The sequence below is a fragment of the Schistosoma haematobium genome, chromosome ZW, assembly GCF_000699445.3.
Source record: "Schistosoma haematobium chromosome ZW, whole genome shotgun sequence".
NCBI lineage: Eukaryota > Metazoa > Platyhelminthes > Trematoda > Strigeidida > Schistosomatidae > Schistosoma > Schistosoma haematobium.
Genome location: NC_067195.1, coordinates 78,945,205 through 78,957,752, shown reverse-complemented (window position 1 = coordinate 78,957,752; position 12,548 = coordinate 78,945,205). Strand labels below are relative to the sequence as shown.

The following is a 12,548-nucleotide window of genomic DNA, read 5'->3' as shown; positions in this document are numbered from 1 at the left end:
TCTCTGACTGTGAAGCTGGGTGACACGGGATCGAACCCGCCAGGGAGCACCACTTCCCTCAAGATTACAGGTACACCTTGCTGACGCGTGCTAAGTAGCACGAAACCCGGGTCCAGAGTTTCCTGTTGACTACCTCCAACCACCATCTAATCTAAGTAGTATATTAGATAAACTAATTAAATATTACCAACAGTAACAATATATAACCTGGGGTGTTTGTTGTTGTTGTTGTGTAGTTGAACTACATGCCCTAGTTATCAGTTTTATATATTTTTATGGATGTACTTTAAAATAATGAAAACATTAGTGGACAACATTTAAATATTTTAACAGAAGGGCGTTTTGCTAAATGACTAAATGACTCATTTATTAGAATCTACATTTGTACAATTGAAATATAGAATGTTAAGTATTAATAAGTGTACTTGAAAATATTATAACATTAGTATTCTGAATTCTTGTAAATAGGATTAGACAACGCCTAAATCATGTCTTACAATAAGACAAAATGGTCATCCAGTACTTCCAGGTTTTCCATAGTGGTCTAACTTCAAATGACTCATGATCTCAACCATTGAAATATATATTAGTTTGTCTTATGTTAATATTATGTTTATCACAATATTTAATATGTTTATTCAATACCTATGAAAGGATATTATAGACTATAATTGTAAGAGAAGAGAATTATGATGACCATAAAGTTCAAATGACTAGTAAAGATAATTGTTTTTTATTTCACTTGATGTTGTTTACCCCATTGCACAAGCAAATGGATAATGTGATGACGTTTGAAGTGAACATTACTGGGTTCGAGTTCTAGAGTGAACACCAACTTTGAGATGCAGGTACATCCCACTGACGAATCCTAAATAGGATGAAATGTGCGTCCTGGATTCCACTGCTAACCACTATTCATCTTTGCTTATAACTGTTTTATGTTGTTGTTTTTCTTCTTGTATATTAGTATGATTAAAGTTTATATTCTTGATTTTGAAAAATTAATTAAAAAGTCATACGCATATTGTAAATGACAGAAGTATTAAGGGCAATCATTTAGATGCATTACAAACTGATCACAGTTGATAAAAGTAACCTAATGGATATCCGTAACTGTAAGTGGTGATTAGTTAATGAAAGAAATTAGATATATCCGGGTTACAATTTTATGATTTCTAACCGGATATCATTCTGTTGAAATCTTGAAATAAACTATTATTGAGGCCTTATATCTGGTTCTTGATTGTTCGTTGGATATTGTACATACCATATAGTCCATTATGATAACTGACCTACTGTAGAATTCAGAATGTTTTCACCTTAAATTCATGATTCTCTACTTCATATTAATCTATAATGAAAACAGCTTTCAAAATTATTATTATTTATTAATTAATGGCTTTATCCAATATTATATTTTGGTACAACATAGAATTCTCAGCACAAGGTATTTCAACAAGTTTCTCTTACAAAAACAACAAAAAAGAAAAAGGTGAAAACAAAGATTAGAGACACGTTTAAGAATACAGGTTATTTACTAGGTTAACTTTTACAACCTGTTCGTCACAGAGTATATTTGCTAGGTAATGTATTACAGAACTTTTATACTTTTGCTTGCGTGAATGGATTTTAATGTAATTACGTCTCGTTCTACCAGAGGATATACAAGGAGAAAGATATGGGTGAAGGGGACGGTTAGTATCTGATAAAATAACACCTGACAGGAGTTTGTCAGACTTTAAATGTCTATCCACAACCATAATAAGAACTTTGTCGATAGGATTCCGTCTGCACTAAGAAGGACCTGACATACATGACATTGATCCCCACCCAGTGATCAATGAATTGTAAATATATCTCACCCCTACAGGAGAACAGTCGCGACCCAGATAGCCTAATAGTAACGTCTCTAACTGAAGCTGGGTGACACGGGATTAGCTACTGTTTGATAAATTAATTTGTATATTTTTGAACCATATTTATTTCATGGTACTTATGGTTTTCTAATAGTTGAATTCATGTATCAGTTGAAGCTAAACCACTATGGAAACACCTGGAAGTACTGGGAGGTCGTTTCTTCCTAGTGCTTTATTCCAGTGCTTACAGGATTTCCACGATTGTCTAGATTAAATCGGCTCATGAATTCAACGATTAAAGTACTACAATTTCCACAAATCCTCATTCTGACAAGATTTATTTTTAGTGGCATTATTAGAACTCAATAAGTTCTGAAGAATAAGTTAACAAAACATTGTAACTACTAGATGCTTTATTTACTTTGTAACTCGATAAACAAATATTCGTGAATATATATATTTTTTTCATAGCTTACATAGTAATCACATTTCTCATTGGTATTTTACTGTGCATCTAATATCTACTTGTATAACCTATGAATAAACGAGAAGTCATGTTACTTTCAGTTATATCCCGATGAGTATAATGAATGGTAACTGTTGGAATTTATTTCTGGACTAATACTATATGTATATTTTTTATCGTATGATTGTTAAGCACCTAACCTATGCATATTCATGTTCCTCTTATTTTAAGCTTCATTTTAACCCTACGATTTACCGCTCTTGAGTTCTGCCCAGTCTATTAATTACAGTCTCCCACATTCACAACCACTTTTGGCTTGATCTTGTACAAATGTTGTTTTCTATTTGTGGTGTGAGGTGGTCTGTTTGATTTACATATAAACCCAGTATATTTGAAATACATTATTCATATTATAGAGACTGAGATTGGTGTTCTGAACTTAATAGGCAGGGCTAAACGGGAAGCAGGACCGGTAAGGACTCTAGACTGCTCATACGGGTTTTATGCGTCATTGGTCCGGTCGATAATTCTCTGATCTCTAATTGGTGGTATCATTACGTAATACATTAATAGGACACAGGGCACAAGTTATAACACTTTCAAGAATGTTCTCCTAGGTGTTCTGGTCCACAATGTGGGCATAGGTTCGACTCCCACCTCCGACACATACATGTTACTTTATTACTGAATCTGAATGTTATTTAATGCCCAAATTTACAGATTTGCCACCAACTGAACTCATTGCTATAAATTAAGATGTTTTTAATCTTGGTAATTGATAAAATTTATCTGATAATCTGATTAAATAATACATTTGTAATATCCCAATGAATAGAAAAATTAGTTCAGTGCGTAATAATAATGATTCGAATGAAATGGCATGGATTGGTACTGCAGTTTTACCATACCGTCATGGCACGACAGAAGAACTCCAAAAAATCTTAAAACAACACAGAATTAAAGTATATTACAAAACAACGAACACACTTCGAAATACTTTAGTTCGCTTAATAGAAAAAATCCCTTTCATGTCTACACAGAACTCCATCTAGAAATTAGGTTGTATCGATTGTGATACCTTCGATATTCGATAGTCATCTCGTGAAATCTTGGCTCGAGCCAAAGAACACATTAGGTACACAAAGAAACCTCCTAACAATCCCGTAGATCTGGATAAACTTCAAATTAAATCGGCAATGGCAGTTAACGCCATTTTCAACGACCACCAAATCGATTTCAAAAATATCAAAATATTGCATAAAGGCTTTTCCAATTACATAGAAAGGAGAGTAGATGAAGAATAATATTGTCCGACCGGCCATTTTTTTTTAAAAAAATTTTCCACCCCCAAATTATAATATTTTTCATCCCGTGTTTCGTCCAATGAAATGGCTAGTTTCAAAAATTAGATTTAATTGGTTAGTTATGTCTTGAAAATTGTTATAAATTATCAGTACTTGTCGACGAAGCACAATTTCAATCATCATTATGGAGCAGGGAAACGTGCTGAGTACAAGCGCTGGTGTTTCTCACGTAACGGAAATGGAGGAAGTCTTTTTGACTACCTTGTTTCTGGTTGCGTTTCCATCGGTTGAAGCGTTAAAGACCACTATCACAAATTTTGAAAGATCGACTTACAGTCATTATGTGAGAGAGTCGCATATTGGCAGAGATCAAAAATCGTACATTAAATTTGTGTGTTGGCGAAATGGGCGTATAAGATCTCGCGGTTCGTCACAACGTATTGGACGGAGGAGGTAATTTGGTAAACTGTTTTATAATTTTTTTAACGAAGGGCTTCTATGAACACCCAATGTCCGGCCTTTATGTTTTGTAAGATTATAGACGGCTATTGGACTGTTGTACGTGGATATGTACATCACAATCACGAGTGCAATTCCCTGAGGTACCAAGGTAATTCATGGGTGCGCAGGTTAACGGATGGGGAGTTTGAAACTGTGAGACCGCTGCTGATTTCCGGTACCGCTGCATTCCACATAAAGAATTTTGCTTACCAATCTTATGGGAAATGTCTGACCGACCAAGATGTCTGTAATATGCGGTACAAAGTGTTCTCACACGCGAACCTTCCTGGTACGGAATTTGCCAATTCATAATGTACACTATAGGTGATTACGGGAAATTGAAAGCTCACATAACATCCTTGGGTGGGCTTTGCGAATACGAATTGGACGATGAGAACTGTCTATCGTATTTCTTCTTCATGACTGCTGAGCAAGTGAATTTGGCCGGTCACTTTTGTGACGTAATTGGTTTTGACGGGACGTACAAAACGAATAACGAGAACGTCCATTTATATCAAGTCGTTGCCCTGGATATGAATTTTAAGGCAATACCCATGTGCATTGCCTTTTTAAGTCGCGAAACGTCAACATTCATTTCTGCATTCCTGCGTTTTTTACAACGATGTACCAACAGTCGACAGCTGGTAGGCATTGTGACCGATGATTCACCTGCAATTGCTGCTGCTATTACGCAGGTGTATCCGGATTCACACCATATTCTGTGTCGCGTACACCTTGTTCGAAATGTGATAAAGAGGGTAAGTGTTTCGTTCATTAACATTAACCCAGTAACCGTTATTGTAGAGGGTGCGATCAGAAATTGTACAACTGTTCTTTCGCCTCATGCTCACTCGAACGGTTGAAAGGTAAATCAAAATCTACATAACATGATTTTGTTGTTTTAACAACGTACTTTCGTTAATCGAAATGTCGGACGGGACGTTTGGCAGATACGTCAGAGACCACCTTCTACCATGGAAACACAAATGGTCCACTGCTTTTCGACCGCCATCCACTCTGTACCTAGTCTGATCTTATTTACAATTCACACTATTATCTTACGAATTAAACTTTATCCATTCTCACCACAAAGGTTACACGATTTTCACCTTTAATAGTGCACACATACCTACACACAAATTTACATACATATCACTTATGAATCACTTTGACCGAAATGAAATGACATTGATTTATTCAAACCTGTTTTTTGATTGATCAAATATTATTCTTGCATTGTTCCGTTGTACTAAACTTGGATTAATTTTAGTTCGGTTAGTTATTGTCTGAGGAAGTGGGTTACACTAAGTCACGAAACGTCAGAAAATCTAATTTTCTACTCATTGGGATATTACAAATATATTATTTTTATTTATAACAATCAACCCAATGCTCAATTTATTCGAAATTATCAAATTAAACCTTGGTAATGATACCTATGATAATCTGATTGGTCAATAATCAAGATGATTTTCATTTGAGGAGGTACAGTTCTCATGAATAAAAAGGATTATATAGAAAAATGGAAACAATGCTTAGTGATCCTAGAAAATTTTAGAAAGTTACTAGTAATTGTGACATCAATAATAAAGTAGAAAGACAACTGGCTGATTTCCTTAAGGATCTAAAGAAAAAAGGAATAATTACGACTGAGATTCATGATTCAATTAAGTCGACTGGATTATTTACACCACGACTGTATGGTTTGCCTAAAGTTCATAAACCGGGTCTTCCTCTACGCCTAGTTCTAGATATGTACAATTCTCCCTACCACAAAATTGCAAAGTGGCTAGTGCGAATCTTAGAGCCTTTGCACAAATCAGTTGTTAGAAATATTGTAAAAGATGTCTTCGACTTCACCTTCAAAGTGGAAAATATTAATGTTAGTATGAAAAATATGATCTCATTGAATGTAGGATCTTTGTTCACCAACATACCACTTATAGAGACTATTGAGTTTATATGCAAGCAAATATTAGAAAAACAAATCAACATTGGCTTGACTGACGATAGTCTAAAGGAACTGCTCTTAAGATGCATGCTGATTGTCCATTTTGTCTTTAACAATACTTATTATAGACAAATAGACGGGATAGCCATGGGCTCACCTCTAGGCCCGATTTTAGCTGATCTGTTCCTAGCAAAACTAGAAAATGGACCTCTTAATGAGACTATTAAGAAGCTTGATTTATATTTCCGCTACACTGACGACACTTTCATTATCGTAGATCAAAACACTAGTAAAGAGGAACTCCTAGACCAATTCAACAGTGTTCACCCAGCGATCACATTTACTGGTGAAAGCGAGCATGATAAGAAGCTGAACTTCCTTGACTTCACACCAAGCAAACGAAGTGATGGGACATTAAGTAGAAGCGTGTATAGAAGAAACCCCTCTTCATGCCAATATACTCAATTCTGCAGTTTCACACCTATCCTCTACAAGAGAAATTTGGTCAGATGTCTCACTAGCAGAGGAAAAAAGATCTGTACAGTAGATGCACTAAGTCAGGAGCTTGAATTTATCAACAAGTCACTGACCGAGATCGGCTACCCCAGTGCTTTCATTAAGAAGTACATGGATGACATAATAAAGAAGTCGGAGATTTCGACTGTTCGTAAGAAACCTTTGTACATGAAACTACAATTCAACGGGGATGTGGCTAGTGATATTCTGAATTATATGTTAACGAAAGTAATCACCAGGACATTCTACGCAGCCAATCTTACGTCGACTTTCTCTTGTCGACCAGAGATGTCTATGCAAACGAAGGATAAGTTACCTGAGTTGGCTTTCTCAATGTGCATTTACAAATTCAGCTGCTCCTGTGGAGATAGCTATATTGGGCGTACTACCAGGAAACTTAACCAACGAATGAGTGAACATCTACCAGCTTGGTTTATAAAGGGCCAGATAAAAACAATTCGCAGTTCTATCTTGGCACATCTCATTGACAGCGGTCATGCTGTAGATAAATCAAAATCATTTCGAGTTATCTATCGTATACCTCCACCATTTCCCAACGGAGTTCGTTCCCGCCTCCTACATATAGCTGAAGCCATAGGAATTCGTATATATAACGCCAATCTATGTGTACAGAAGAAATTCGTGACCCCCCTATCCCTTCCATACATTAGCCTTATTTCCACATCCATTATTTGTTTGTAATTTTCCGCCTCTTTGTATTCTTCACTATCTAATTATTTACACACATATTATTACGTAATGATTTTAATGTTTTGTGATTACTATTCCTAGTCTATTTACCCACGTTTGACCTTCTAGTTCCAACGATTAACTATTGATAAGAGTTTTGTTATTGTATTTTATTATTCTTACTATTATCAGTTCACCTGTCTTCTTACTATCAACTTGTATTTTTACCTATTATGTGTAGAGACTTATTCTATTTCATTGTGATTATTGACCCATATTGCCTTGATTAGTTTAACATTTTCACATAAATATTCATGTATATTAGAGTAAAGCCTGATGACGATCTAACTGAAAACAATTGTTCGCTTATATGTGTTGTTCTAATTTGATCTATTGTATAATTTCAACAAAGATCATTTAAAGGAAATATCTGATTAGTTAATACTACTTAGACTAAAAGTTGAATAAAATTGTAGCTATAATAACATTACCATCTGAGATATTTTCATTTTCACCTCATTGAGTAACATATCACCATCACCTTGAGAAGCAGCTGAATTTAAGAAATTCTGACATCGTCTATCATTGGTTTGGATACTTTCGGTGTATTTACGGCGTAATGTCTATAAACGGAACAAAGAAAAACTAATAATGGTCATAAAGACAGTTAAATAATTATTTTGATGACTATTAAATTAAAACTGCTTAAAGGTAATAGATGTGTTATATATAAGAGACAGTAATTATTGACTAGTCAGACTGTAATCTGCTCAATGATTCGATGTAACTGTTGACTGATGGCAATTTAAAAACCATATGTTTATAATGATCCATATATGCTTAAGCCAAAGTTGATGATTAAAATGTTTTCCTCTTATCAATTACATATAGATATACAGTTTGTCAACCAGAGTGACTTAATACGATTACTTAAGTGTGATATTTTATAATAAATGTAGATGTTTCGGAAACACTCAATTATATGTACGTCGAATAGAACCCACTTTACAAATAAAAAACTCTGTTTTAGGAGATTGCAGACCAAAATATGTTAATCAGATACGATCGTACATATCAGTCGTAGCAAAATACTAACCATTACTTTGGATAAGCTGGTGGCTATCATGAATCAATATGTATGTATAACCAGTTGACAAGTTCCGAATAAGATTGAATAAGTATCCTAAATTCTAATGTAAAACGCCATACTACATGCACGTTCGTTTTTATACTTCAAAACAGAAAACTTATATTCATATGATATCTGAAAAACTATTAGATGGTTCATAAATCAATTTTACTTGACTAGCTAGCTAGCTTTAAGTACATCAATCAATGGCTAATCAATGTCCCAACTTCATATTTTAGAAGACCGCACTGATTTACTGTCTGATCTAATAGTTAGACCAAATAAACTGAATCTGGCTATAGAGTTGGCATTTTAAAGATTATTAACTCAATAGCACCGTACTCTTAAACTGTATTCTAAAACTGGATATAAACATTTATAAATTGAAAAAAATGAATAATTACATGATATCTACTACTGTTTAATTACTGTTAATTAGTTGATAATTGAGTCAAAAAACGTAAGTTATTTATTCTGTAGGGTTTTCATCATTTGGCATTTTCGGTCAGTGGGAGACATAACCAAAATAAAGGAGTAAACAATGACAAATCTAAGGTCGATAAGAACCATTCAACGTCGAGGTGTACAGAACAAGCTGTGAAACGCATATGGAGAAATTCGAACACTTCACTTCTATCTGAAGTTTGTGCTGCTGATGATGTCGTTCAGAAGAACGATGCAAGCTTCACGACCAAACCATCCAGCTCAGAGAACAAAGCTCCATCGATTCATTTACTTCATGAATGTGATATGTTAAAGTGCGACTTTTCTAAGAGATTTCATTTCATACTACAACTTTAATATATTTGTATTTGTCTAATCAAAATGTCTGATGGTGTTACACTAATGATTTAATAGCACACAACTACGTCGAACAAAATTTTTCGTGTAAACTATCTTCAGTCAGGCAGTAAATACAGACTAAATGAACTAAAGAATGGCCGGATGCAAAGGCCACATTCATACAGTTAAACAACATATGCAACTCATAACAACTACCAATCAATATTAAAGTCACAATCTTTAATACGAATGTTAAGACAGTTCTATGGTACGGAGCTGATATTTCCAGAACTACCACAACCATCATCAAAATGGTACAAGTATTTATGAACAATTGTCTACGCAAGACACTCAACGTTCGTTGGATGGAAATCATCAGCAACAGTCAACTGTGGAAGAGAACAAACCAGGTTCCAGATGAAGAGGATATTAAGAAAAGATGATGGAGTTGATGCATAGGAAACACACTACAGAAATCACCAAACTGCATCACGGAGCAAGCGTTAACATGGAATCGTGAACGAAAACAGAAAGATGGAAAACCAAAGAATAAACTGCAAGCAGACATGAAAAGAATCAATAACAACTGTAAACAACTGGAATTGATTATTGATTATCATGCGCATCCTATGCTCCTTCACGACGTGGGGTAACAAGTGTAAGTAAGTACATAAATAAATAAGGATACAACATTGAATTCATGAATACATTAATGATAAGCTTATAATCTTTATAAAGTAATTAACATGAAAGTACTTACTTTTAAATTATCCAACAAATTCAATAAATCTTCTTTACTAATCCCTCCACTAGTTGATGATGCATATTTTAAATCTTTTAAAGCTATTTGTATTTCATCCATTTGTTGTTTTAATGTTGTGAATGTTTCATTAATTGATTGTTTATGAATAAGTTTACGTTTAATTACTTTTTCAGTATTCTATTGAAAATAATATGAAATGAATAGATATGTAAGTAGATTCTATATGTAATTCAGCGGTAAATAAATCCCCAAAATAAATAGCTCTGCACGTTTTCGACATTGGATGCTGACCACATTAGTTCTAATGGACTCACCTAGCTGAAGGCGCTCGGTCATGCATCCGCACCAGATCACGAGTGGGAACACCGTGCACAACAACATCTGCAATTGCTAGCCAGACTAGATCATACAATCCCCGATATATTGATAGCTTATCAAATATATCTTCGAACCTCCTCGCTTCTGTCTTTTGATTTCACTTGGTGGGTACGATTCATATTAGAAGGTGTTACTGGTTAAAGCGTTGTCAAACTCCGAATACCTGTGGCATCTCTAGTAAAGGTCGTTAACTCAATCTATTTCAGTGTAAATTACTAAGTTATTAATACCATGATATGATAGCTGGTATTCGACCTTATTCTAACATTTTTAATGTTTGATTGCAACTTTACTGAACACAGTGTATATAGGTATGTTCACTTTCATTCTTCGTCTATTTTCATAAAATATGGCCTTAATTTCGAATAGATTCCAGTTGTTCTCACTTTATGTATGTCTTTTATTCATACTTTAATTATATATCTGTGATACATATATTATTCACTTTATTTAAAGAATAAGTTAGCCATTGTTCACTCACTAGGCTTTTGGCAACCACTTCTATCTGTATCTATTTAATTTCTATATTCATCTGTTTAGTATACCTGCTCATGTCATTGTCTGTGATGTTTGTTTTAAATACAGCTTTTATTCTACAGAACGTATACGAAGTCAAACGTTAATGACATCAAACATGAGCTATCTGTATATATCATCTATGATTACAACAATGTAGCTCAACTCAACTTGCCAGATAAAAGAAAAACAAATAACATGAACTTAATAGCTTGAAATTATGCGATTGTATGCGATATTCACTGACTAAATGAATGGGAAGAAAATGCTTAATATCGAACATACATTAAATATTGAAGATTAGATACGTTACAAATTCATGGGCACTTATACTATCAAGAAACATAAGCACAATAATTAGTACTAAAACTAGATAAAACCATTGTGTGTGATACTTATATTGACATAAGTAGTATATGATGTTAGTCGTGAACAGAATGTCTGGCAGCAGAGAGACAAGAGGATCGAACAGTAAAGAAGGGAAACAGAATGCAATTTATATGAAAATGCAAGAACAATCAAGTCTGAGTCATTTCGAGACAATTGATGGCCATTTTGTAAATTACGTATTTACTACTTGATTGTTAGATTTTATTAACAAGTGCTGTACGTTTCCATCAAATACATTCGATTGTCCCTCACTCGTGTTCTGTTCACTACACCATCAGTTCATTTAGTAGGAATCAAACAAAAGATCAACATGATTGATAAAGAAGAATACAAATCCATGAATCTCAATCGTAACACTTCAATTAATCTGCTTAATTCATTAAATTTCTTAAAATACTATGATTTAGTTAACTTTACCTAAAGATACTCAATTATACCAGCGATAACATCAAGTTCAAATGTAAGAGGTGAACATTTAGCCTCAAAAAAATTCAAGTATTCATAAGTTATACATTTTAAACTGGTAATATCCATGACTGTGAATTCATTTCCTGTAGCACATCACATAAGAAGTCAGTCTATCATGCAAAATTTCAATTCATCAATCTCTACAACACTCAGTCATAGCAATCATCATGCTCTTACCAGTAGATAAAGGCGAGAGATAATTTTCAGAATTCTAGTGAGATGTCTTGACTAGTGGAGTTCAATCATGACCAAAGTGACATAATTGTAACCACCAGTGGTAATGGATGATGGTTGTGCAAAAGCGCTAAATCGTCGAAATTAGAAGTACAAACAACTGAATATGAGTTCAATTGTCTGAAGGTTTAGTTATCATAACGAGATTTGAATCCATGAAGTAGTAGAAGATGTGCACTTCTAAAGACGAAATGCTTCTTCATAACTCATGAAAATAACAATATATTTTAATCTTAATGACTTTTAAAAGAACACTCATAATATAATGGTACAATATCATCAACTTGAAACCATTACTTACATTAAGACGATCATTGAAACCTTTTATTTCATTATATAATTCTTCAACGCTAAATTTGTTTAAAATTGACATACCACGATTATCTTGTAAATTAAGCGCACGTTCTAAATCATTTACTTGGCCATTAGTAAATGTTAAATGTCCACGACAGTCATTGAACTATATGAAGTTAATAATAATAATAATAATAATAATAATAATAATAATAATAATAATAATAATCTTATTTCATTGTAAACCACAGTAAAATTACCCATCATAATCCTCTAAAAGACATTAATATTGGTAAAATTATTTCACCG

At 33.8% G+C, this 12,548-nt stretch overlaps 1 protein-coding gene across 1 annotated transcript in view; it reads right to left on the bottom strand.

The window, feature by feature from the left end:
• The window catches only part of MS3_00010501 (uncharacterized protein), a gene marked incomplete at both ends in the record, with an annotated part of 137,077 nt that overhangs the window by 68,325 nt on the left and 56,204 nt on the right, over nucleotides 1-12,548 (bottom strand). The window contains 3 exons of the mRNA XM_051218877.1: nucleotides 7,776-7,907; nucleotides 9,957-10,136; nucleotides 12,247-12,405. Coding sequence (XP_051072574.1) covers nucleotides 7,776-7,907; nucleotides 9,957-10,136; nucleotides 12,247-12,405 — 471 coding nt within the window. The remainder of the gene's footprint in view (nucleotides 1-7,775; nucleotides 7,908-9,956; nucleotides 10,137-12,246; nucleotides 12,406-12,548) is intronic.